Raw genomic sequence first — 14,514 nt, forward strand, 5'->3', positions numbered from 1 at the left:
AGACAGCTAGGGCCTACTAACCTGACAACAGCCAGATGCATGTCTCCCTCCGCCCAGCTAGGAGCTAGGCGGAATCAGAATTGACTCAAATTAAATCCAAGCTGATACATGCTATTCTAAAACTCTAAAGATCAAGTAATTATTATATCATATTGTAAACTGTTTAAGCAAAACTAATTTAGTTTAAAAAGTCTAAAACTCTTGACTGTTTTTATTTATTATGCATGTGTTTTATTGTTGTTGTCATAGAAACTGTCATCATACAGATGTTTAACTAAAGAACTGTTGCTGTGGGATTAATTGCTGACCTGTCCAGGGTGTACCCAACCTTTTACCTAAGAATAATCGATTTACTAGGGTAACCTTTTCATGGCGGCGTGTGACAAGAAAGTAACTTTATTATTTTTTACTTTTAGAAACTTGTAGTTCTAATGTTTTGTTTGTGTTAGATTCAGTGATCCGTCCCACTCTACAGTCAGAGGTTTTTGTACAGCGGCTCAATGTGTTTGTATCACTGTGGTACACGTTTGGTGGAGGAACTAGACTGGAGGTTGGAAGTAAGTAAAAGTTTTATTTCTTTAGAAATACTTTTTGTTTTGTTTTATATCAATTGAAAATTACGGATGGAATGATTTTTTTTTGTGCAAAGAAGGCGTTTGGAAACAAAAGACACTATGATAGAGAGATAGCATAAAATATTGTTAAATACAAGGTATTGCCGTGTGACAAATGTGTTTTCCTGTCTAGTTGTTTATTTTTAAGTTGAAGGTTTATTTATGTCAGACTCAAAAAGTCAAAAAGCCATGTCTCTCTACAGTAAGAGTTTTTTCTATGAGGTCTCTAGGAGTTTTTATCACTGTGGTCGATTTTTGGAGTTGGAAACAGACTGGAGGTTGGGAATAACTTAATTTTGTATTTTATACTAACCTCTATAACATTTTGTAGTCGTTAGAAATACTTCTTGTTATCTTCTAGAGGAGGAAAATGTAAGTATTTTTACTAACTACTTTGTTAGACTAAAAGAACAGATTAAGATGTATTGGAATATTACGTACTTTATATGTAAGTTACATTATAAGTTGTTTAAATGTTCAAATTAAGTTGAGTAATTTTTTAATATTATTAGTTTATATGTTTAATGCTTTACTGCCTGTTAGAAAACCAGTTGCTCCTGTTTAAATTGATAAATCAGAATTTAAGCAGAACCAAAGTTGATGTTATTAGCAGAAAGAGATGATTTATAAACCACAGATATACAGTCACTTCATAAGCTACTTCATCGTCTTTTTTTCTCAGTTTTAGTATTTTAAAATGAACCGTTTAACATTAAAGTTAAGAACATTTTCTCCAAAAAAAAAATGTAAATATGACATTAAAAGTTATTTTATTGTTAAATTTAAATTGAATGCCTAGATTCACATTTTATTTTAAATCAAGTTAATTGGTGATTCTATTTGTGTGGACCTGAGGCTCTTAAAAGGAAGTGAAACAATGTGTCAGTGAGAGACGAGTGGAGCATGAAGACATCTGGCCAAACCTTTAATTATAGGAAACCCCTTTCTTACTGTAACCATCTCACACTTTATGCTGTTTAAAGTCCTTCAAGTTTCTGTTCTCTAACCTGGTTGGTGTCTCTTAGATGATAACCGTCCAGTCCTGACAGTGCTGCCCCCCTCCAGCGAGGATCTGCACCAGGGGAAGGCCATCTTCATGTGTCTGGCCAACAAGGGCTTCCCCTCAGACTGGAGTCTGTCCTGGAAGGTGGACGGCAGCAGCAGCAGCAGCAGCTGGGAGGAGAACAAGAGCAGAGGAGTTCTGCAGAAGGACGGCCTCTACAGCTGGAGCAGCACCCTGAGGCTCCCTGCAGACCAGTGGAGGAAGGTGGGCTCTGTGACCTGCGAGGCATCCCAGGGCTCCCAGTGTCCAGTAACAGAGACACTGAGGAGAGACCAGTGTTTCTGAAATTAATCTGCTCAAGATTTTGAATTTTTTTATTTCTTTATCATCTTTACCGCCCCTTCTTTTGTTTTGAATGTGCATGAAAATGTTTGTATTTTATACTGGACTGATTCAATATTATAAGCAATAAATTTGTTTCAAGGAAAATGTTCAGTTGTTTTCTTTTGTTTGACTTATTCATGATAAGCAGGTATTGGTCCCTGTTTAATCAAAACAGTATTGTATAGTGAATAGGAAGGTACTAATAAACAACAACTCAGAACATATCAGCAAAGGGTACTAAAGAGTTTACTAAAGCTTAGTCCTAGACTCTGCTACTAGAAGAATCTGTGTTCAGATCTCTTGGTTCTAAATTAAAGTCTGAGTTCCTTTTTATCCTTTATTTATTTATTCATTTATTCATTTATTTATTTATTAGTTTATTTGATAGGGACAAGTATGTTTCATGAATCATGTCACACACTACAACATTTTAGCTAAGGCTAATTCTCAATGCCTGTCCCCAGTTAGGCTTTTACACAAAACACAGTGACTGTACACAAGGCACAACAGATCAAATTACAAACTGCATTGTGATGAACTAATTTGTGACATGATTTTCTTGAGGGATCTGACCCACATGCAGTAAACCACTCAGAAAACCCAGGGTAAAAGTTAAACAGGTTTATTGAGGAGATGAACGGGGTTGGATTAAAAAAAAAAAAAAAGGTTGCATTTACCGTCCCAGTCGTGACAAGTGGGACGCTGAGTCTGGAATGTGCAAAGCTGGCACACATGTTGAAATCTCTAATAAAAGTGATGCTCAAAGCTCACATGCACACTAAAAAAACATTTAAAAAAAAAAAGGTGTGAGGTGAGAGCTCTTTTGCAAAGTTGACTGAGTATTTTTGCTAGACCTGGGAAAACAGGGGAAGCTGTAACTAGGTTATTTGTTGAAGCTGTATTTTCTAATACAGGAGAGGTTATATTTTGAACATTATTTGATTTTAATAATGTAATTTAAATTAGAGCTATGATTTTGTTACTGGTAGTTACATATTTCATTTTACTACAGAAGTTTTTTTTTTTTACCATTTAGGTATAATAAAGCATGTTCGTTAACTATGAAGGTAACTTGGTATCAAAACTAGTTGTGCATTGTAAGTGTGAATTTGAAGTTGTGTAGAGAGTTACATTCTAAATTTGTATTTGTAGAATAATAAAAAAAAAAAACTTCACAAGTCAAATTTTTTTACACCTGTTAAAATTTTAAGTACAAGTACACACATTCTGTTCTAAAGTTGCACATTAAAAACCTTTTATATTCTCGGTTTTGCTCCAAATGGTCCAGAGCTATTGTTGCAAAACTATTTGTGCATTGTCACTTTGGTGTTTTACAATTTTAGATTTTTTTTTATCTGTCACAGATCCAGTAGTCCGTACATTTCCATAGAGCCACTTTGCATCAGCAGCTCCATGCTCCAGCGCTCTGGGAGAATTTATAGTCCTGAGAGTTGACCTCTGGATGACTGACAGCTGTCCTTCATGACAACAGAAGACACAGAAATCCTCCTCATCAAAAACATGACTTATATCTGCGTCCTCATCTGGACTCTCCTCTGCTGCTGCTTCACAGGTAAAGTCCAGAGAATCAAACTCCTCTCCTCTATGAACATCTGTCCCTCTGAAATGAAGCCAAAAAACCATGAAGCTGCTTTATGTTTCTGTCTCTGTGTCCTCAGAGTCCAGAGGTCAGGTCACATTGACTCAGCCTGCAGCAGTGAGAGCTGATCTGGGAGGATCTGTCAGCATCAGCTGCAGGACCAGTCAGAATGTTCATGTTTCTAGCAGTTACCATCTTTTAGCCTGGTATAAACAGCAAGAGGGACAAACTTACAAGCTGCTCATTTATTACACCAGCTCTCGAGCATCAGGGACTCCAAGTCGTTTTACAGGCAGTGGATCAAACTCTGACTTCACTCTGACCATCACTGGAGTTCAGGCTGAAGATGCTGCTGTTTACTACTGTCAGAGTGAAAATTTCGTCAACAGTCAGTATGTGTTCACACAGTGAAAAACACTCGTACAATAACCCTCCTTAGTCAGACTAAATAGAAACTCCAGCTGAATGAAAAAAGAGAAAACACATCAGTATACTCAGACACGCATCACTAATAGAGTATATTTGCATATTTGCATTAGTCAGACATTCCCAAGTTCCAAAAACTCATTTCAGTGAGATGCTCCCCCCAATGCATATATGCACTGGAACAGACATGGTTACTGATAGGTCTTTTGGATGTATTTAATTATTTGTCTTTACAAATTCTGTTTTGCTAATTATTCAAAAACAATAAGGTGATAGCTTCATCCCAGTTTTCATCTGCTAAATGTTTTTTTTTGTTCTACAGCACATAAAAAAATTGCTCTGATTTTTACAGAAGAATTTAACAGTTTTTCTTGAGTTCTAAATCAAATTTTATAGTGAACAGTAGTTTTAAGTTAAATTAAGTCAAAATTATGTAAAATTCCGTAATCATAAATGTATATTGACCTCATAAGAAATAGAATTTTTATTGAACCTAACTGAAAAGAAATTTCACTTCGTGCAGCTCTTTTAATATATTTGAATCTTTTGCCCTGATTATAACCACGCAACCTTTCCGGTTGGGTTTGATGTGCATCCTGTGTTCTACCAATGAAATGCTTGGTTTTAAAGAGACATGATGTCAGGGGGGTCAAGTCAGCAAAAACTGCAAAGGCTATGCAGCCTTTTTAAGACTGGAGTTCATCGGCCACTTAGTGAAAAGAATTTCATTAACAGCCATAATATTTAAAGTTATAGATTTTTAAATCATGGCATATAACTTAAAATTATTTTGAGAATGTTCATTTAGTAGGTCCAATATACCAAATTAACCATCCAGACATTAATCTCTTGATATCTTACTTTTTGAGTAAGATATTGAAAAAATAAAGTATTTTCTTTCATCTTAAAACAAAATAAAAATAAAAATTCATTTTTTTTATTCATTATAAATTTAAAGTGCTGCTATTGCTATCAGCAGTTTTGCTTATAGACCCATTTCTTAAAAAAAAAAAAAAGCATTTATTGTATACAATTGCCTTGGGGTTACAGTCTAAATTTTCTGATTCACCATTTAAACTTTACACAACTTATTGTGATGTTCACATTTTTTTCTATTAATGTTTATTTCTTCTAAAACCACAACACCAGTTTAATAATGATTACGATTTACTGCTTTACTCCTTATTCATGTCTAAACTACTACTAACAGAGAGATTTCTGAACAAAGAAGCAAATCAATTATCCTGATGTGATTAAATTATTGATTTACATAAGAGAAATTAGTACTGATCAGTGAACTTAAACTATTTTATAAAAAAAAAGGTCTGATCTCATACAAAAGTCAGAGCAGTTTTCAAATTGTATTTAATGGTGAATTTAAATACACATTTCTGCTACAAAATTCTTTATTGAGCTCATGGACACAAGTAGACGTACATTAAGAAATGCAGTCTAGAATAACTAATGAATAAAATAGCAAAAAAAAAGGAAGAAAAAGTAGCAAAGAACACCAGAATGAACTCAGGACTGGGAGCACTGGTCTCTCCTCAGTGTCTCTGTGACTGCAGTCTGGGAGCCCTGGGTGGCCTCACAGGTCACAGAGCCCACCTTCTTCCACTGGTGTGCAGGGAGCCTCAGGGTGCTGCTCCAGCTGTAGAGGCCGTCATTCTGCAGCACTACTTTGCTCTTGTTCTCCTCCCAGGTGAAGGTGTTAATGCTGCCCTCCACCTTCCAGGACAGACTCCAGTCTGAGGGGAAGCCCTTGTTGGCCAGACACACGAGGGTGGCCTTCCCCTGGTGCAGATCCTCACTGGAGGGGGGCAGCACTGTCACGGTGGGACGGGTATTACCTGGGAGACACCAATCAGGTTAGAGAACAGAAACTGCAGAGACTTTAGCTCTGGTGCGAGCTAATAGAACTGACAAAGAATCCTGGGTAGGAGTCGAAACAGAGAATTTAAACAGCAGAAACTGTGATATTGTAACAGTTGGAGTTGATTTCCTATTGAAACGTTTCTACCAGATGTTTTCATGCACCACTCGTCTCTCACTGACACATTTTTTCACTTCCCTTCTAAAGAATCTCGTCCACATCAAATAAAATAGCCAACGAACTTGATTTTACAACAACTCCAACTAGTCCATAAATTCAAAATTACACATTGGAATACATTTCAAATCCAAAACTCCATAAAATTAAACTATAGATTATATATGAAATAAATAATAATATGAAAACAGCTTTTGCTCTTCTCCAGTTCCCATACATGAATTTAAACTGTGCTACTGCTTTTACAGTACATGTAGGCAAAAAAGCATAAACACATAAAGTAAATACATTTAAAGATGACCAAACCTCAGTATTAATATAAATTTAGAAGCAACATTAATACAGTTTGTATATAATTTAGTTACTAATTCATTTTTGTCTAAATTAATTTGTTTTATCTGACAAAGTAAATATGCAAGATACATTTTTCTGCTGTCTAAACAAATAGAGAAGTATTTCAAACTCCTTCAAAATATTGCAGAAGTTCATAATAATTATTTAGTAAACTTACTTCCAACCTCCAGTCTGGTTCCTCCACCAAAAGTCCACCACAGTGATACAAACTCATTAAGCCGTCATACAAAAACCTCTGACTGTAGAAAGAGCTCTCTGACTGACTGAACTAAACCTAAAAGCTAAATTAAACAACCTAACAGGAAAATAAGTATTTTACTAAGGAGGTGCTCTGTATTTTGAAGATTAATGTAATTAATGTCATCTTAATATAAAGTGTTTTGTGTTCTAGCGCAGTCTTTATCTATAAAGCGTAAAGGATAAAAGTAAAAGTTTTATCCTTCCCTTTTTATCCAACATTTCCATTTCATCTTTAATTCTTAAAATTAATGAACGGAAAAGAAAAGCTATTCTTAAGGTAAAATTATTTAGTTTTACTTACTTCCAACCTCCAGTCTGGTTCCTCCACCAAAAGTCCACCACAGTGATACAAACTCATTGAGCCGTCGTACAAAAACCTCTGACTGTTAAGAGGAACGGCTCACTGACTTTCAAACAAACAAAATATTAGAAATATTAGTTTCTAAAAAATAAAAACAATAAACTGAGTTTCTGACATGATAATACTTGCCCCTCTTCAAATCAATTCATTTTTTTAAAACCTTTTTTCATTATGCTTTTTTGTTTTCTTTATTTCACATGCAGAAGGAAGATGACTTTGGCTTTCATTCAACAGAAACTGTATTAAAACAAATTACAATTTTTTAATATGATTTTAAATGTCTGAAAACATGAATATGATAAAGGCTATTTTTTTATACCAGGATTCTTTCCATCCATCCATCCATCCAATTCAAAACCATTTGTATGAGGATTGCAGAGTTACTAAGTTCATTACTCCAACAAAAATATATCAAATATCTACTCTGTTTTAGATCCCTCCTAATTAAGAAAGGATTTTTTTCCTTTCTCAGCACCATCTCAGCAGTTAAAAGTCTTCCCTCCTGTTAGGATTCTTATATTTACTGATGTGTGAGTCTGTTATCCCTAATATTACCTGCCTGTTGCCAGAACTAATATCTGTGTGTGAACGGCCCGGTCGGATGAATCCGACCGGGCCGTTCACACACAGGTCGCATTTGAAAAGATCTGATTCGTATCGGATTCAGGACCACATAGCCAAGTGGACTGAGTAAGATTTGAAAAAATCGGATCTGTGTTGTTCAGACTGCCATGAAAAGATCAGATCCAGGTCGCATATGGGCAAAAAAATCGGATTTTGGTCACTTCAGGCTGCAGTGTGAACGTAGCCTTAGATGTTTAAAAGTGTGACGATTTGTGACTTGATTAGAGTTTCAAGTCACAAATTAGTATTATCTCAGGCAGAGACAGGCACACCAGATATTGATCTAAAGACAATGGAAACTATGAATGGTAACAAACTTTCTAGTAATAGCTTGAACACTGTCATTTTGATGGATATGTACCTGTCTAGTAAACTTAAACCTACAGTCTCCTCCCACGCCTGTAAATTCTATAAGAGGACAGATACCAAAAAGTAGCTTGTTCTAGTTACCTCCTGAACATTGCACAACCAAGTAATAAAATGGCTAAATTACTGTTAACTAAAAACAAACATAAGTCAGGTGAAAGAAGTAATGTAACACACAAGTCTATCTATCATTATTAGTTTCTACTAAGGCTCCACGGTGGTGCAGTTTGTAGAATTGTTGACTTGTAGAATTGGTCCGATACATCATTTTGTATCTAATGGTAAAAAGGACAGAATTGGTACAACAAAAACAGAGCTTAGTAATACAAAAAAAAAATTCTATATTCCCTATTGTTCTCATCCAAAGCCTAATGTTACTGAAGAAAGTCCAAGTCCAAGATGATCTCCTTCGTCTTCTCCATGTTCAGGATCAGGCTGTTATCTTTGCAACAGTCTACCAGCTGCTCCACCTCCTCTCTGTAGTCCAGGTCGTTGTCGTCTCTGATGAGGCCCACCACCGTGGTGGCAAACTTCACCGTGTGATTGGTGGTGAACCTGGGGACGCAGTCGTGTGTCATCAGTGTGAACAGCAGGGGGCTCAGGGTGCAGCCCTGAGGGGAGCCTGTGCGTAGACTGATGACATCAGAGGTGTTCTGTCCAACCTGGACTGACTGAGGTCTGTTGGTGAGGAAGTCTAGCAGCCAATTGCAGAGGGGTGCAATGAAGCCCAGCTGTTTCAGTTTTCCCGTCAGATGCTGTGGGATGATGGTGTTGCAAGCTGAACTGAAGTTCAGGAACAGCATTTGCACATGAGTGTTCTTCTCCTCCAGGTGTGCCAGGCTCAGGTGGAGAGCAGCAGAGATGGTGTCCTCAGTGGAGCGGTTGCGTCAGTAGGCAAACTGGAACGGGTCGAATGTTGGCGGCAGACTGGAGAAGATGTGTTCTTTAACCAGCCTTTCGAAGCACTTCTTCATAATTGGAGTCAGTGCGACAGGTCAATCATTGAGTGAAATGACCTGAGGCTTATTTGGGATTGGAATAATAGTTGCAGACTTGAAGCATGCTGGCACTATGGATCAGTCCAGCGAGGTGTTAAAAGTGTCTGTGAGGACACCAGCCAGCTGATCTGCACAATCCTTATACACCCACCAAGGTATGTTATCAGGCCCTGGGGCCTTCCTTGGGTTGTCTCTCCTCATAGTTTTCCTCACTTCAACTACGTCCAGGTTTAGTGCCTCCTAACGTCATGATCTGGCCTGTTTGCTCCTCCCTAATTAGTAATTCCTCTCACCTGCCACTTTCCCTCCCTGCCTCAATTACAATTTATTCCCCTCACCTGTTTCCTCTGATTTATATTCAGTTCAGCCTGAGCATTCAGTGCCAGATCATTACTTGTCTTTTTGTTAGTCTGTCTGTTCAGTTTGATTTCATGGTTCATGTCCTGGATCCTAGCTGCCAGTGGAGAGAGGTTTTTGTGTTTGTCTCGTCTCCTGATCGTCCACTGTTCCTCCCCCGCGGAGTCCTCTGGGTTTTTGGCTCAATTGTGGGGAGGTTCAGGTTTTATCCAGTAAGCTTGGCTCCAGGGAGGAGACCAGTTTAAAGTCCTGCTTCAAGTTCCTGTTCCACGTCCTGTCCCGGCTACCCTCTTCCACTGTGCCTGCCTATCTGCACCTGATCCTGTCTGCTCCTGTACGTGACCACCTGTTCATGCTTCTGGTCCCAGTCAGACTCTGAACCCTCCTGTCCCGGAGCTCTGTTAAAGCCTGGAAACCTGGATCCTACTACCTGTTCTGTTCCTGCCGGATCTGCAACCTGTTCTGTCTGTTCCTGCCGGATCTGCATCCCTGATTAGGATCGGCTTCCCCCAACTCCTCCGGAGCTGCAGCACTGGGGACACTCTGGGTGACGCGAGCTGTGTCAGCTGTCAGCCCATCGGCTGGATTGCACCCCTCACGGGGTATGGACTGAACTGCTAAACCAGGTAAGTGACTCACTGAGACCATCATCTTCAGTCAGATGATCATGGTCACTTACCTGTGTTTCTCCCCTAGAGTGTCTGAGATTGGGCGGTGACCCCACCCCCCCAACACCCACCCCACCTGCAGTGTCCGCGAGCCACACCTCCGCTTTTGTTATTTTGTTTATTTAATAAACGTTTTGAACTTTCCTACTGACTGTCTGTCCTTGAATACTGGGTCCTTCTGTCCTCGGCTCATGACACCTAACCCTGGTGTGGAATGGCTTTCACTGCTGGAGTGCTGTTTACTGCCTCAAACCTTCCAAAGAAGTTGTTCACTCCATTTAGGAAGTCAGTGTTTGCTGCATCTACCAGGGGGAGGGTGTGTTGTAGTCTGTGATCATCCGAATGCCTTTCCACATCCTCTTGGTGTTGCTGTTGTATTGGAAAAGATCCTGGATCTTCAGGCTGTGGTTCTGCTTTGCTGATCTGATGGCACGGTTTAAGTTGTTCTTAATGCCTCTTTATCACCAGACTTGAAAGCTGAGTTCAGTGCTTTTAGTGATTTTCGAACCTCTCCATTCATCCAGGGTGGTTGGTTGGCCCGGGTGGTGATGTTCTTTTTTATGCTGACATCCTCAATGCATTTGTTAATGTAGGCTGACACACTCATGGCATACTCGTCAATATTTAATAAGTTGTCATATGTTGCTGCAGCCTTGAAGATGTTCAAGTCAGATCATTCAAAACAGTCTTGGAGTGTCTCCATGGCGCCCTCAGACCACACTCAGAACTCTTTAACTGTCGATTTAGCCCTGAACAGCTGGGGCTTATATGCAGGGATAAGCATGATTGAGAGATGATCTGATGACCCTAGGTGGGGCTGCTCTGAATGCATCTTTGATGTTAGAGTAAACCAGGTCTAAAGTGTTTTCATCCCAAGTTGCAAAGTCCACATGGGGGAGAACAGTGTTGTGCCATATGCCATGACCATGGTTTTTGGACATTGGGAACCAGTGTCCATTTTTCATCATGATATGATGACTAGAGGAGAACATGCATGTTTGGTGTATAACAGTTGGGGGACCTCTGTCTTTACTCATCGATACTCTTTTTGGCATCAAGACAATTACTCTTATTCCCACAATGCCAGACAGGACACTGTAAAACAAAAAAATGGGGAAAAAAGCCTGATAAACATGTCCCTGTAACAGGAATAGGTTAATGATATCTAAAATGGAGGAGGAGATGAGAGGGAGTACTTCCTTAAATAACCTGTTTGGAGCAGGATCTAACATACATGGACTGATCCATGTATGTTAGATAGTTCAAGGGGATGGGAGGTTCTGGGTGAGTGTGGCAATTGTGTGAAAAATATATCTAGGGGTATTCTTGTTCTCCTCTATTAGCAATGAGAAATATTCTGCTCTTGTTTACGAATGGTCATTTTATACAATAGTCAGCTGTTTTTTCCGGGCAGGAATCCTGTTAACATGTAGAGCACCACTTTCTCTCCAGTTTCCTAGCATTTCAGTTGAAAGTGCACAGCTCTACATTAAACCAGGAACTAGCTTTCTATTTAAAGGTATTCTTTTTCAAAGGGCTACATTTTCTAAGGCAGTGCGCAGGGAGCTAGTAACCCCATCAGCATAGACGGATAGATTAAATGTTTGCCCTCTGGAGCACTGCTCAGTGACATTCAGGACAAAGAAAGTGGAACAGGCTTTTTAAAATTTGTATTTCTGCATTATCTGATAATGATCTACTGAAGTTAACTTTCATTTGGGGGAGGAGAACTCAGTTAATTCAATTTTGAAGGAAGATGTTACACTCCATGTTGAGTTTTCTTATACACTACTCAAAAAAAATTTAAGGAACACTTTATAAACAGAGTATAGCATCAAGTTAATTTAACTACTGAGATATTGATTTGGTCAGGTAAGTAGCAGAGGGGGTTGTTAATCAGTTTAAGCTTCTTTGGTGTTAGTGAAATTAACAACAGGTGCACTAAAGGGGCAACAACGAGACGACCATCAAAGCAGGAATGGTTTTACAGGTGGAGGACACTGATATTTTTTTCCCCTTCTCATCTTTTCTGACTCATTTTCACCAGTTTTGCATTTGGCTAGGGTCACTGTCACTACTGTTAGCATGAGGTGCTACCTGGACCCTACAGAGGTTGCACAAGCAGTCCAACTCCTCCAGGATGGCACATCAATACGTGCCATTGCCAGAAGTTTTGCTATGTCTCTCAGCATCTCAAGAGCATAGAAGAGATTCCAGGAGACCGGCAGTTACTCCAGGAGAGCGAGAGAGGGCCAAAGAAGGTCTACAACCCATCAGCAGGACCGGTATCTGCTCCTTTGTGTAAGGAGGAGCAGGAGGAGCCCTACAAAATGACCTCCAGCAGGCCACTGGTGTGAATGTCTCTGACAAAACAATCAGAAACAAACTTCACAAGGGTGGCCTGAGGGCCCAACGTCCTCTAGTGGGCCATGTGCTCACTGCCCGGCACCGTGGAGCTTGATTGGCATGTGCCACAGAACACCGGAATTGGCAAGTCTGCCACTGGCCTCCTGTGCTTTTCCCAGATGAGAGGAGGTTCACCCTGGGCACATGTGACAGACGTGAAAGGGTCTGGAGACGCTGTGGAGAACGTTATGCTGCCTGTAACATCGTTTAGCATGACCGCTTTGGTGGTGGGTCAGTGATGGTCTGGGGAGGCATTTCCATGGAGGGACGCACAGACCTATACAGGCTAGACAATGGCACCCTGACTGCCATTAGGTATCGGGATGAAATCCTTGCACCCATTGTCAGACCCTATGCTGGTGCAGTGGGTCCTGGGTTCATCCTAGTGCACCACAATGCCCGGCCTCATGTGGCAAGAGTATGCAGGCAGTTCCTGGAGGATGAAGGAATTGATACCATTGATTGGCCCCCTCGCTTGCCTGACCTAAATCCAATAGAACACCTCTAGGACATTATGTTTCGATCCATCCGACGCAGCCAGGTTGCACCTCAGACTGTCCAGGAGCTCAGTGATGCCCTGGTCCAGATCTGGGAGGAGATACCCCATGATGCCATCCGTCGTCTCATTAGGAGCATGCCCCAACATTGTCAGGCATGCATACACGCAAATGGGGGCCATACAAATTACTGAATACCATTTTGAGTTGCAGCAATGAAATTTCAGCAAAATTGACTAGCCTGCCGCATAATTTTTTCACTGTAGTTTTTAGGGTGTCTTTGAATTCAGCCCTCTGTAGGTTTATCATTTTTCATCTCCATCAAATGATGTGGCATCCTTTTGTTCCTAACACATCACCCAATCCATAATAGTATAAATAAAGAGCATGATTTTTTCCCATTTGAGATCTGATGTGTTTTCAAGTTGTTCCTTTAATTTTTTGAGCAGTGTATCTGTCTTTAAGTTGTTTAAGTTCAGTCTTGTTTAATAATTGTATCTTCCACCAAAAAACAACAAAATTCATTGTTCCAGGTGTAATAAAATTTTCAAAATTTAAAATAAAAGTCAAAACCACCTGCAAAATCAAAAATTTTATGTGTACCTTTTATATAAATGTATTAGTGTAGAAAAAATATTTACAAACAATCTCCATTACTCTGTGTACAGTATGTGTGTTTACTGAGATGTGTCAGATGGGATTCAGCATGAGTTTCTGTTCACATTTGACTGAGGGGGTTTTTTGTATGACTGTGTTTCACAGTGTGAACAAATAATCGTCATAACTCTGACAGTAGTAAACTGCAGCATCTTCAGCCTGAACTCCACTGATGGTCAGAGTGAAGTCAGAGTGTGATCCACCGCCTGAAAAACGACTTGGAGTTTCTGAGTCTCGATATTTAGCCCGATTAATGAGCTGCTTTGGAGGTTGACCATCTTTCTTTTGATACCAGGCTAAATAGTGGTTGTTGCTGTAAACATAAACATTCTGACCGGTCCTACAGCTGATGGTAACAGATCCTCCCAGATCAGCTCTTAATGTTGCAGGCTGAGTCACTGTGACCTGACCTCTGGACTCTGAGGACACAGAGACACAAACATAAAGCAGCTTCATGGTTTGTCGGCTTCATTTCAGAAGGACAGATGTTCATAGAGAAGAGGAGTTTGATTCTCTGGATTTTACCTGTGAAGCAGCAGCAGAGGAGAGTCCAGATGAGGACGCAGATCAAAGTCATGTTTTTGATGAGGAGGATTTCTGTGTCTCCAGTTTTAGTGAAGGACAGCTGTCAGTCATCAAGTGTTCAACTGTAGGAACTATAAACTCTCCCTGAGCACTGGAGCATGGAGCTGCTGATGCAAATGGAATTTATGGAAATTCTCTTACTGACTCCAACAGGTCACCCTGCTGAACAAACAGACACTAGTATGTCTCATAAAACATTTATGTTAAGTTAGAATGCAAATAGACAACAATCTAACTGTGGTTATTCATGGGATTAAACATCTGAAACCTGTTATAAATTTTAACCTTAAGGTTTGGTGTGGAAACAATAACCAAAACTTATTT

At 39.6% G+C, this 14,514-nt stretch overlaps 3 gene segments (V, D, J or C); 2 read left to right on the forward strand and 1 right to left on the reverse strand.

Annotated features, from left to right (window-relative positions):
* LOC107086099 overlaps positions 1-1,962 on the forward strand; it is a 5,327-nt gene extending 3,365 nt beyond the window's left edge. Inside the window, 2 exon segments of the V gene segment in view lie at positions 521-557; positions 1,640-1,962. Coding sequence covers positions 521-557; positions 1,640-1,962 — 360 coding nt within the window.
* A 1,560-nt stretch (positions 1,963-3,522) lies between these two features.
* On the forward strand, positions 3,523-4,012 carry LOC107086101. The segment is given in 2 exon segments: positions 3,523-3,574; positions 3,681-4,012. Coding segments are annotated over 2 exon segments (384 nt in total).
* A 1,518-nt stretch (positions 4,013-5,530) lies between these two features.
* LOC107086135 lies at positions 5,531-14,182 on the reverse strand. The segment is given in 4 exon segments: positions 5,531-5,877; positions 6,973-7,035; positions 13,725-14,024; positions 14,131-14,182. Coding segments are annotated over 4 exon segments (744 nt in total).
* Between the last annotated feature and the right edge of the window lie 332 nt (positions 14,183-14,514).

Source organism: Cyprinodon variegatus, unplaced genomic scaffold (assembly GCF_000732505.1).
Source record: "Cyprinodon variegatus isolate N-32 unplaced genomic scaffold, C_variegatus-1.0 Scaffold143, whole genome shotgun sequence".
NCBI lineage: Eukaryota > Metazoa > Chordata > Actinopteri > Cyprinodontiformes > Cyprinodontidae > Cyprinodon > Cyprinodon variegatus.